This window comes from Anthonomus grandis, chromosome 16, assembly GCF_022605725.1.
Source record: "Anthonomus grandis grandis chromosome 16, icAntGran1.3, whole genome shotgun sequence".
Classification (NCBI taxonomy): domain Eukaryota; kingdom Metazoa; phylum Arthropoda; class Insecta; order Coleoptera; family Curculionidae; genus Anthonomus; species Anthonomus grandis.
Window position 1 is genome coordinate 12813115 of NC_065561.1, and position 13779 is coordinate 12826893.

The 13779-nt window shown below is 32.1% G+C and overlaps 1 protein-coding gene across 7 annotated transcripts in view; it reads left to right on the forward strand.

Moving 5' to 3' along the window:
• LOC126745805 (afadin) overlaps positions 1-13779 on the forward strand; it is a 465103-nt gene that overhangs the window by 381752 nt on the left and 69572 nt on the right. For 5 of the 7 annotated variants that reach the window (XM_050453809.1, XM_050453810.1, XM_050453811.1 and 2 more), the window contains 4 exons: positions 4314-4391; positions 4487-4645; positions 5712-5882; positions 9414-9669. In XM_050453809.1, coding sequence (XP_050309766.1) covers positions 4314-4391; positions 4487-4645; positions 5712-5882; positions 9414-9669 — 664 coding nt within the window. The remainder of the gene's footprint in view (positions 1-4313; positions 4392-4486; positions 4646-5711; positions 5883-9413; positions 9670-13779) is intronic. The other 2 variants (XM_050453812.1, XM_050453813.1) reach the window with 2 other exon arrangements.

Consider the following 13779-nt stretch of genomic DNA (forward strand, 5'->3'; position numbering starts at 1 on the left):
TGCTCTGCGTATTTTTATAGAATCTACGATATTTTCATTCAGCTTGTCAATATCCACATGCAATGCTGGCTCTCGTGACTCCATCTTAATCAGTTTGAAGATATTCGCTGGTTTTTTAAGAGAATCTATGTTTACAATGACATATCCCCTTTCATACCCATACAGAGACAGTCAAATCACTGCTGCTCATCATTGCAAAATACTTATTCTGGGTGTCCCAAAAGTATATGCTTGCTACTTGTTACGACTATTGCCTTGAAGATTGTACTTTTGAATAAGTATTAATTTCATGCATAATTGCTACTGTCACTACTTAGAAAATGATAAATATTCAATGTGTTTAAATTTTACATACAAATGTTTGCGTTTGACCAAAAATTCACATCTATCAGAAAAATCTACTTTATTTAATTCAATCTCATACGGTGAAACATTTTATGATGAGAAAAATGAACATCCTTTTTCAAATAATTTATACTTAATATACACAATTTACGTTATTTAATATTACGTTATTATATTACGGGAGTATCTTAATCGTAAAGTGGTCACAAATGATCGTTTTCAGCATCAGTTTTCAGTCAATCTATGGGCAAATTAATTGGACCATTCGATTTATTAGGAAGACTTAACTACAACACAATGTAGCTCCTTCGCATTCTGCCTGTATCGTCAGGCAACATCTCGATACTACTCTTAATACAATCGATGGATAGGAAGGGGAGCAACCATCCAATGACCGCCGCGCTCACCAGATCTGAACCCCATAGACTTTTTTCTATGGCGATATATAATAAAAGAGCCTTCTGGCGCATAAAAAGTAAATTCATCCGCCGTTTACATTTTGAACATTTATCGTAATATTTAGCAGCAATAAAATGCTTTTTTTTTATATTATTTAGAATAAGTTGTGGGGTAAGTGATTTTCTTCGAAAACCGATTAGCTAAATAAAGATGCCAATAAAAAAGACTTGTCTCACTAATCTGAAATTATTTCACCGTATGACAATGTTTATTAAATAAGTAACATTTAACGCTTTACTTATGTGTGCAACGAACACAAATTGGACTGCCTAATTTAAATATTTGTTGACAAGTTGACCTTGCACTTGCATTTTATATGCATTGATTATTATGCCCATACACGTTTTTTTTTAACTTTCGAACAAAGAATCTTTAAAAATTATTAAATTAAGACATTCTATCATTGAACCTTAAAAAAAGACAAATAAATAACAATAAATATCGGTGTAATAGCGTCTTATTACAATTATATAATAACTAAATATTCTTTCTTCGATATTTCAGGCTACGAATAAGATATCTAGATACGGTTTTCACTGGCCTATTTAGCTATCGTTTCACTACATTTTTATGAAAAAAAGTCATATTATTGAATTACCACCCACCACTTATTTTACTAGATACGTCACAAAGTGTTAAACAAAAATTACTCGAGTAGAGTTTTTTAAAAAGCATATATTTTTTCGTAACATTTACTGGGTAGATTTCAGTGAAAAATCACTTAAAAAGTTTAATATGGCGATTTCGCCCCCTTGGAAATCTGCAAATATTTGCCACGGTATTCTTTTGGCCACTTTAGTCATAATTTTTTTTACCGCAGGTCTCTACGACGAATAGTTTCCAAAATACAGCACTTTGCATTCTTATCTGGCCACTCTGTACATGATGCATTAAGCGTTTTTTGTAAAAATCAGGAAAACTGTAATACGGCACTGACAACGTCCACTTTTGGGACCCCCTGTATTAGACAAAATGTTATTTCCATGTAAATGTGTCAAAAAAGCGAATAGATAAATAATCATTTGAATGAATTAATATGTTTTTTAACTTACTTCAAAGTTTTCCTTATGTTCTCCAGGACTAACACATTCCTTCATATTTTTATTACTCTTTACTGTGGCAAGATCAATTCTATTTATAAACAGTATAAGAATTCTTTATTCATTTTGTGGAACGCATGCAACTTTGGATTTTCTGATGTTATCTGGAGCTGCCACAAAGAATAATGCTTTATATTTATTTTTAAATAAAGGTCGCAGAATCATCTTTTTCTGCATTTATATTTACGATATTATCTAAATTCTTGGTTACTCCTTGAAATTTAATTGAATTAATTTAAACAGTTCTGATGAACTCACACAGTCCCCCTAACAGTATCTATTGGCTTCTTTGTATGGTTCGCTTTGAATATCCAAACAGTAATCTGTCTAAGTACTGTTTTGAATCTTTCCGTTATTTTGGTGCAGATTCTACCGTGATTTCTTGATACATAACGGTAAAACTTACAATGCCTAAATCTAGTTCTGGATCTATAAGATCTTTCTTATAGCCTGAATGTGCTAATTTCCCAACCTCTTTAATCATATATGAGAGACTACGTGGGTAATTCTCAATATACACTCGCCGGCACAAAATTCCGCCACCCTGAAATATTGGCCAAGTTTGATGTTTTATAAATTTTTTATTTTTTATCAGATTCTCACGATTTTGCCATCAGTTTTTAGATACATTTGTTGTGATTTTTTAAAATCATTTTGCAAAGTAGCATTTTTCGATTAAGCTATATTATACAGGAGTAAAACAAACTGTTGTTTTTTTCTCGTAATTTCAAAAGACCCTGTAGGAAAATTTACGTGGATAATTCTGTTTACATACTGTTTCTTGTATTCTAAACATTTCGTTTTTTGATTCATTCCATTATCTCATTTCTGCTGCGAGCTGCAATTTTTTTTTTATTAGAAGAAGCAAACACTAGGTATATCATAAAGTTAATTAAAAAAAAAAATTAATAGCGTTTATTTCCTCCTCTCGCAGCAATAACAGCTTGCAGTCTTCGCGGCATCGAATGACTAAGGTTCCTTATTCTTTCTTGAGGAATAGCCTCATATTCTTCGATCAGCGCTAGTCGTAAGTCTTGCAAGGTTTGTGGTTGTACAGGACGACGACGAACGGCCCTTTTAAGTTGATCCCAAAGATGTTCTATTGGGTCGAGATCCGGGTATATGCGGGCCATTCCAATCTTGGGATTCCAACTTCATCCAGATATTCGCTCACTACATGTGCAACGTGAGGTCTAGCATTATCATGCATTAATGTAAATTGGTTCCCAATAAATGGAGCAAATGGGACAACAACTTCTTGAAGGATTTCCTCAATGTAACGGTGGGCGGTTAGAGCTCCATTTTTAATAAATACAAGATTGGTGCGTGCTTCGGTAAAAATACCCGCCCAAATCATGACTGAACCGTCACGATATGAGATTTGTTCTGAAATGGTGCAGTCAGCATATCTTTCATTTCTACGTCTGTATACCCGCTCACGACCATCCGGCTTCCTTAAACAAATCCTGGATTCATCTGTGAATAGTACGTTTGCCCACTGTTCTAGAGTCCACTCAAAATGCGATCTTGCAAACCTCAGTCGGTGTTGTCGATGCCGAGGAAGTAATTGTGGACATCTTGCTGGCCTTCGTGAATAAAGTCCAGCTTCAGCTAATCTTCTACGTATCGTTCTTTCACTTACACTTACTCCATGAAGTATTCGCAAGTCATTTTTTAGACACACAGCAGTAGATCTTCGATCTCTTAAAGAGCTAATGGTGACAAAGTGATCATCAGCTGCAGTGGTCATTCTCCTTCTGCCAGAGCCTTGTCGTCTAGTAAAAATTCCCATCTGTAAATACCTATTCCAGGCATCTCGAACTGTAGACCGCGGATATCTCAGAGTACGGGCGACATAACTTTTGCTACGGCCATCCTCTATTTAGGCAACAATTCTACCCACGTCTGCTGGAGTTAATACCATATTGACACACAACAAATTATAATAGTGACACTGTCAAACTTTATATCATAATAATTGCGTCCTTAGCCAACGTCGATAATTTTTAACCGAAAACTTGACATTAATTATCTAAAAATAAGCTTCAAATCAGCGTTTTAATAAAAAATTTGCAGCTCGCAGCAGAAATGAGATAATGGAATGAATCAAAAATCGAAATGTTTAGAATACATCAAAGATTACAAGGAACAGTATGTAAACAGAATTATCCACCTTAATTTTCCTACAGAGTCTTTTGAAATTACGAGAAAAAATAACAGTTTGTTTTACTCCTGTATAATATAGCCTAATCGAAAAATGCTACTTTACAAAATGATTGAACATCAAACTTGGCCAATATTTCAGGGTGGCGGAATTTTGTGCCGGCGAGTATAGTTCTAGATATTTATGTACTTTTTTGTAAATTAAATATATGGTATACTTTATGTTGTGTATCTGTTTTTTTCCAGATTCGTAGACCCGACTCAAGAAGATAGGACAAGACATCCGCTGGGCAGCATAGATAACCAGTCAAGAATATACGAAAGGTGAGAAAGGCAATTAAAAATTGACTATTGCAATATGTGTTTGTTGTTTCTTTTTATTTGCAATGCCAGCTTTATTTTTTTCAAATTTTATTTAGCCGTTCACCTCGTGCTTTAAGTCCAACGCAAGCGTCAGGTTCTAGGGAAAATATAGAGACCACTTTCGATATTGACGGCAATGTAGAGACGGTATCTACACATAGCGGTGCTAGGGAAGATAATAGGTCTCAAGGTTCCGATAGTAGGTCAGAGAATAGGTATTTTTTTTGTTTTTTCTTTTTTTTTTTTAGTTTATCGCTTAGCGCTTTGTTTTTTGTGCTAAACATTTTAAAGAATCAAAATAAGTGAAAATATTTTTCTGTACAGGTTTATCATATTTGCTACTACGTATCTATACGGGTTATAATAATATATAATGAGTATTTAAAAAAGAAGAAGCTTTTAAAACAAAAGTTCATTGGCTTCTGGAAAATGCAAGTGCGCATCATATAATTAAAAACACTATAGCAAGTTGTTTTAATGGAATACTCTCTATATTTGTGGCTAACAAGAAAAATGTTTTTATTTTGATTTAATTTACAAAAATATATAGAAGAGCAACGTTTATTCAGGCCTTTTTAAATAATTTTATTAAATACTTTATCTTTTAAATACTGCTAGTATTTTCTATTATAATTACATTTTAAGTCTTAATTATCACGTATTTGAATTTTTTATAGGGTGTTATCCATGGATTACATAAATGACATTTTTAATGAGTATATATATATATACCGGGTGACACACAAGAAAGGGAACACTAATTAATAACTTTGTTACTTTTTAAGATAAATAAATGAAATTTGATATATCGATAGAATAGTTATAAGAGCACTTTTTGACATATTCTATTATTTTCCATTACTTCCGGTTTAGCTGGAAATGACACTAACTTTCTTATTTTAAATGGGACACTTGGTATAATATTTTATATTTCGATAGAAAATAATATTCTAAAAACAATGATACTCTATTTTTGCTACTTTTTGTTTATCTTGAAAAGTAAAAAAGTGTTTCCTTTTTTTTGTGTCATTCGGTATATTTTAAAAATACAACTTAATAAACGGCCAGCCAATAGCACTGATTTAAACCTTCAAGTTATTTTTCTGTGGGGATATATTTTAACAATAAACTGTATTATGATATATTTCAAAATCTTGCAAATTAAAATAGGGGTGTTTTTTATCCGTTTTTTGTAACATGATCAGTTAAATTGAACGCTACCTTTTCTTCATCCCTCACTAACCCTCTTATTGTATAAAATAAAAAATTCTTTATCCATAGGTTAAGCGGCATGGATAGGTATCCCAGGGGGCAAGATCCAATCTTGCCGGCTGTTTTGGAATTCCCAGAAGACCCACAAGAGCAATTTCTGGCGCGAGTTATAACACATTTAGACGTCACGACGCCGACGTTTAGGTTGGCCCCGGCCTACACATTATATTTATGTGCCAGGTATGGAAATGACAATGATGTTTTTTTTTCGCATTTTTACATACTAAAATTAGCATTAGAATTTTTTTCTGAATTACTTATTATATTCTATTATACTTAATGTTTGTCTAAGTTTTATGTCATTTGAGTCCAGATAAAACGTGGAACCACTTTTTATCTGGACTTAACATGATGACATGAGTATAGGAAAAAGTGCATTTTAGAAGAAAAAAAATTGACCATCCGTTGGAGTGTCAATGTTCTATATTCTGAGCCATTTTTTACAACCGACTAAAAATTTAGAAAAGAAAATAAAAGACGTCTTAAAAATGAATATATTTGTAACTGTAAAGCGAAAATCAAATACCAAATACTCTCTGTCATTTTAATGGAGTGCGTTTACATTTTCATCAAAATTGTTTTATTATTTAATTGCAATATGTAAAATAAAAGCATAATTTTTATGGGTTTCAAGGGTGTATTATTTATTACACAGGGTGTTTTCAAAGTTGAGTCGCTTATTTTAACTGCTTGTAGGACTTGTCAAAAAGAGTTGATATACCAAATATCTTTTTTATTATGCCACTTTTATATGGGTGATACAACTTTTATAAACTGTGGTAGAAGATTATTGATTTTTCAGTAAACCGGGTTTAAGCTCGAGTGAGATCTGTACATATTTCTTTAGGATCTTTTTGATTAGATGTTAGCATCAGATAGATACTGATCAAGCTGAGATAAGACAAGTGTGCAGCTTTATTGTACATTTTTAAATGAGTTATTTTTGTACTTACAGAATCAATTAAAAATAGCGAAATAAGTTGTAAATAAACAAAAAAATGTTTTTTTTTAAATAACATAGATATATTATCTAACATTCCTGTGAACAAGACATAGTTACTGGAAGCATTAAATAAATTATACTTATTCTAAAAATGATTTGTCACGGGAATAAGAGATGTATAGAACTATTTACTCTGGTGAAAATTTTCCTGATCCAAAGTTTTCGAGAAAAAAATGTTAAATCCCAAAAATACACGTTTACTTATTTTGGATACTGGTGTGAACAGAGCAGATACAAACAGATATAAAATTCTATTTCTATGGTTACTGGACGCAAGTTTCAAATTTTTAACTTATTCTTTCCACTATTTCTAAGTTAAAAATATGATAATTTTTTATTTCAAAAAAATCACACAAAGTGGGGCACCTTCCTTTTTAGAATATCATTTTCTCGAAATATGTAAAAACATAAATTTCAAATTAAATTTTAGGTAATCTTCCACTAAACACGAAAAATATTTGATTACGTCAAACGTTAACATAAATTGCCTAAATACTAAAGTCCAATTATTTTGCTTATAAATCAAAGGAGGTATAAAATGTTCCCTTTATCTTGGGCCACTTGGTATCTAAGTCGTTGTCTCAATAAACAGGAAGTGATATACTATGTGCATTAAATAAAATTAAGAAGTGCAACTAAGTTCTCAATTCTAATACTATTTAAAAAATCATTAATGGTATCATATATCACATGTAATGCGAAGAGAGTGCGTATACAGGTTGGAGAATTGCAGATTCTGTGACTGACAGGCACGGTTGATTTTAATGCGCTTTTATTTTTTTTCTCAACTTATTATGACTGTTTATATTCCTTTTGAAAGAGTTCAAATTATTAACTTGTTTTATGGAGACAATTCTACAATACAATGTAGCGATTTGTTTTTAACTACATTTAAAAATAGACCGATTTCTAACAAAAAAAACAATTTCAAATCTGATTTTTAATTTTGAGAAATTGTCCTCAAGATTGTCTTAAATGACATAACACTAAAGTGGAAAAACCTTCTCTCCTGGGGGTCCGGGAGCAAGAAGGACTGGAAGAAATGGTTTGTAGTGCTCTTGAACTGGATTAGGTATGGACCATAAAACTATTACCAGCAGTTAAATTATTCTATTTTCAGATTAATCTTCGTTTCCATTATATGAAAAACACAATTTTTCCGTTGTTCGATATTGCTCTCGGGGAAAATAAACACAGAAGTTTTCAATTCCGTACCCAGTTTCCTCAAAAACTGAATGTTTGTGTTTTGAGCTGGTATTTTGAAAGATCATATGATAAGGCCGTTTTTTATTGATGATACGTTAAACGCCCAAAAATACTGTGAGTTCCTGCAAAACCAGGTTCTTCATGCCATTCAAACCCTCCCTGATTTAGAGCTGAGATCGGTCTATTTTCAACAAGACAAGCTGTTCTACTTATAATGTAAAGTTTAATTTTATTTTTGGATAGTGTTTTAATTTTTCTACTTTATCAGAGTTTATATTTTATTTTTATTAGAATAACGCTTTAATCTTCATTATGCAATACACAGGATAATAAACATTTGAAATAAACAAAAATGCCTCAACGTCATACTGAAATAATGAAAAATAACATCATAGCAGGCGAGTAGCAGATCAATCAAAATGCATGCGTGCGCGTTGCTATATTTCGCCTTTAAGAACCTCTCCCTGCTTAATGATCGATTCGCCAACCTGTATACCAATAAAAATTTTCTCCTTTTTGTTAAAATCGTCGAAAGCTAGAAACAGGAATAATCAAAAAAATCACATTTCCTCACCAGGAAGCTTATTTTCTCGTAAGACCATAGATAAAACATTACCCCCGATATAAAAAAATAACCACTTAAAAAAAACGGATATTATCCGTTTAAAATATCATTATGAAAATATAACAACCAGCTCACGTTTGCCTTTATAAACGAACGCAAATAAAATGACAAAGGATACTTCCCCCGTAAACGTGAAGCATCATATGTCGTCATTCAAGCTATATACCACTGATGTCACTGAGGATATTGAGGCAAAAATATTAGCGGCACTTCTTGAAGAATTTATGGGGATTTGGAAATTTAAAATCTTATGGTATAAGGATGTTCAATTGTCATCAATTTCACCCATATTACATGTTAAAAACCGTGAAATATTTTCGTCTTTGTCTAGCAAAACATATTCAATTTTAATACAAACTTTTCATGAATGTATTGTGTTATTTATTAATCGGTAATATGGGGAGTAGACACATGTGTGCTGTACACAAGCTAATTGGCCCATATTTTGTTGAACAAATGTCAACAAATGTCTCCTGAAGTATTAGATTGGAATCACACTAATCATTAAATGAGGCGAGCCCATTTGGTTGCGGGCTATGTCTCCTGATTTAGCAGCTCTTCTTTTATTTTATGGCGCAATTTAAAATTAATGATTGCAGAACTATCAGTAGATACCCTTATGCGATGTCATTCATCATTTCTGAAGCAAATTAATAAATTGACGATCGCCATTTTAAATTATTTGTTAAAATAGTATTTTAAGTTTTTTAGAGTATTTAGAGCTGTCTATGTAACATTTTTGTTAACACTTTTTCTGGAAACCTCTAAGAAAAATATGCCTTAAGGTTTACTTTACGTTCACCTACCCATGTTTTTTTTCTTTCCAAGATGTTCAAAAGGTAAAATGTTGATTATTACCAAACTTTAAAAATTCCAGATATCGTGCATCGACTCATTACAGACCCGAACTGACCCCGACAGAACGTGCCCATAAATTGACGCTACTGCTACAACACGCCGCCGTGTTAATACGTCACACTGTACAGGACCGAAGTACGGAGGGTACATCTCAGGCCTTCTGGCTGGCCAATGCGAGCGAGTTACTGCATTTTCTTAAAAGTGACAGGCACGTCAGCGCGTTTTCGTTACAGGCGCAGGACACTCTGGCTGACGCCGTTCAGTTAGCATTTAAGGTAAGACCTAAACTCGTAGCTAAAAATCATTATTTCTATCAAATATTATAAACCACATATACATGGTGTTTACTAAACATGCTGCAAAAATTTAAGTGATTATTCCTTGGACTATTTTAAGAATATTTTGTCCTTTTATAATTCTTGATAGGACGCTTTGTTTCTAAAACATAGAGCCAAAAAGAATTTTGAAAATTATTTATTACTATGTAATGTTTCTGAATCTACAGGAACTATTCAAAATGACTACCCTCGCTCGGATCTAAAAATCCAATCTTTTCCTCATCGGCTCCCGAACTCTTTCAAAAACACCAGGATCGTTTCTGATTCCGTTACCGCAAACTCCATCGACTGAAGCGCATTTCAGGATTACAGTATTCCTTTCGTGTATTGATTTCCTCAGTTGAAAATTTGACAAAACGATTTCTCGAAAACGAAGTTGTTTTACCGATCTTCCAACTTCTCCTTGAAGGATTTGCTGATGTAAGTGAAGCAGTTGAGCTAGACAATTTAGCGTCATACTTCGAAGATAAGATGTCATTAACGGCAGTGAAGGTAGAATATACGCAAAATATCGTCAATTGAAAAATTAGCCGAGGTTTTAAAACTGTTGGAATATTGCGAAGGAAGTTATAGAAAGGACACTTCTTATTATTATTTTAGCCACTTTGCTTGTGACAACTGCTAGCATAAAAAGATCATTTTCTACCATGGAAAGAATCATAACTGTACCTAGAAGATTAAGTTCACTCGCTATGATCTCCATTCATCGAGATAGTGCTCTCGATTCTGACCACGTCTTAGACAGTTATTGAAAATAAAAATTTTATATTAACCTGTGCAGCACATCATATTTATACAGACAAAAATAAATTGAAATAACTTCAGAGGTTTATTTATACATTCAATTTTTTCTCACATTTATTTCCAATATTATGAACCTATATAAAGACCTATCATTTTTAGGCTTTGTGTAAGTTGTAAATGGATATTTTTTTTTGAATAAATGATCCCTTTCCTTTATATGTTATCGATGTTATTATTGGCTTCACGTAGATTCCATTTACATGAGAGTGATTCTTTTCTTTAAACTGTCGAAAAACATTTCTCCCGATTCCCAAAAGTTCAAATTGGCTTGTCTCGGAAGAATTCCCGCACAAATGGCTTTTCAAAGTTTCGGCGATAATACGCAAAGAGCCGTGTTAGATATACGTCAGACTACACAAGCTTAAATTTAAATTGTAATTTTAACCTTTTACCTTTTCGTTTCGTAAGTATATATCAAAGTCGAACAAATTATCAAGAGGACCCTCTTTCATAAGACAAAAGGCCTCATTTGATGCTATTCGATTACCAAATTTTATTAAAGCGGTCCTATTACACCGTAATGGAACACTTTAACCACTAGAGCGTTTTAGAGGTTCTCTATTGATGAGAGCTTATTGTTAGAGTTAATAGCTTGAAAAAAAGACACATTGTTGTACCATTGTTTAGTAGTACAGAAGTAATGGTTATTATAAGTTGAAGTACCTTCTAAGGGCTGTTGTTTTTTTAGGTGAATATTTTCAAAATGCATACTTGGAACTTTTAGAATTTTGATACTTAAATTTGTGTTTTGTGATGTAGGTAATGAGTTTAATATTTCAACCAGAAACCAGTTAAAAAACTTTATTTTTTATGTATAAATTGTCTGCTATCATTCGTTTATTCCATGACGTAGTGTGATGCTATGGCAATGATACCAAAAAAAAGTAGAATAAAAAATTAACTGAATAATAGGAGTTAGAGACAAACTCCTTGTGCTCTTGTGGGAGGTTTGATAATGTTTATTACATCTTATGTAACTGTAACATAAATTGTACGTATTCTGAACAATTAATAAACGATATTGGAAGTTACTGGTTATGCATAAACAAATAGCTTTTATAAATTAAAATCAACAACTCGGTCGTTTGATGCTTTTCCCAATATTCAAATTTGGTACAATTTTATCAACATTAATACCATAGGTGAAGACGTAATCAGAAGATATTTTGTGGTTTAATTTGGCTTCCTTTATTTCCCAATTTCTAATCTAAAAGGAAATATCTTGCCGTGTATCCTGCTACGCCTTGATTAAATTAAGAACGAAAGGTCGCGCTTTGTGAAGTTAGATAAAGCCTAGTTTGTTGTTTTCTAAAGTAATTGATATAATATGCAATTGGTATAAATTTAGTTGCTTCGTTTAATACTGTTTACACACATGTTGGTAACTTTTTTATTAATTTTAACGTAATACCATTTTTACGAAGCTGTTTTAATAAAAATTAACATTCGTAGTTATATCTTTATATATTAAAAATTTAATTATCGAAATCAGGAATCAATGATAAATTAATAACAATAAATATTTTCAAAATAACAACAGCTACTATTGATAAGTTCACTTAGCAAGATTTCTAAAATCCATACATGAGAACCTAAAAACTAAAAATATACAGGTTGGCGAATTGAAGATTACGCATTGTACAAAATAACACCGCTCTTGTCGATGAGTGGCCGCCTCCGGTCATCTAATGGTTATTTTCTGTTTATTATGTTTTACAGAATAAAAATGATAATATCGGCATGTCTCATTTTGCTGTGTGAAAGAGTTTAAATTATTAAATAGTGGAAATTCGATAGTACAATGTCTTAAGCGTCTTAAAAATCTGTATATAATAAGTAATTCTAAAAACTCTATAATAATTTCTAACAAATTAAATAATCCTAGAGAAATAAATATTTTTTTATGCAATATTCAGGTTTTGAAACAATGGAAAACAAAGAGCTTATATCCTTCTACCAACAAGATAAAAAAACTAAAAAGAAAAAACATTTGTAATTTTTTTTCTTTTTTGCATTGATGCTGGTGAGGTGAGGTGGCAATAATATTCTTTAAAATCTTTAGCATTTAGCACGGATTTGATTAATTCTCAGATGTTATTAATCCGTTGTCCGAAAATTCTGACATATGTTACGACTCTCGTTAATATATGTTTACTAGAAGGCGTTTTCCCTACAGCCTGGAAAATAGCAAAAATTACAACCTTTGCCAAAAATAACCTCGCTAACAAAATATAACGACTTAAGACATGCGAGCATTTTGCCATATCTCTCCAAAGTTTAAAAAAGTGATAAATATACAAATTAGGGCACACTTAGATGCCTTTAAAATTTTACCAGAAAATCAATCGAGATATAGACCAGGGTATGGCTGCGCTTCTGCCGTTGCTAGCATCACGTACGTTATCTTGAGAGAGAAGGATGCTGAAAAATCTACTGCTTTGGTCCTTCTAGCTTACTCTGAGCTTATCAATCATAAGTTTTTACTTATCTTTCTGCAAAAAATCAGTACGTAGCAATCTGAATAGAATATAATTAAGAGTAAGGTTCCACAGGAATACACTTTATTTCCTATTCTTTTTTAATTTACACATGTAATATTACTAGAGCTCTATAATAGTTCTAAATCAGATCAGTATGCTGATGACATACAAATTAGATAGGGTAAAAGGAGGAGAGATGGACCACATTTAAAAAAATTAAACGTGCTTTTTTAATAAAAAAAAATAACAAAATTGGAAAAAATATATATAACATAACATAGCATTAGGTATTAAAAATATTAATTCAAGGCACTAAAAAATATACATAATGACAGGTATGCCATTGGTCCATCTATACTGCTCTGTGGAGATAAGATGGACCACTAGGGGTAGGATAGACGGACCATGCTATACTTTCTTTTTTTTGGTGGCTACAGTCTTTCCACATTCATTGCAAAGGTTAACGAAGCCAGAACAAGTTTCATGTAACCAACGTTTACAAATGATACATTGCAGCCATTCGTTTTTTTAGACGTTTGGTTATAGTCCTCCTTGCAACCGATACATTCATTTTCTAAATTACTAAAGTTTTCTTCGCCACTCAAACTGTCATCAAGAGTAACGTCATCTTTAGACACTGAAGATTCACTCACCTTTCTCTTACTTTTTAATTTTCTTACAGGTTTTACGTTTTTGAGTTGTGCTTCTTTCTTATTTTTTATAAATTCCTTAGCTGTTATCTCTCCGAATATTTTTTCACGAA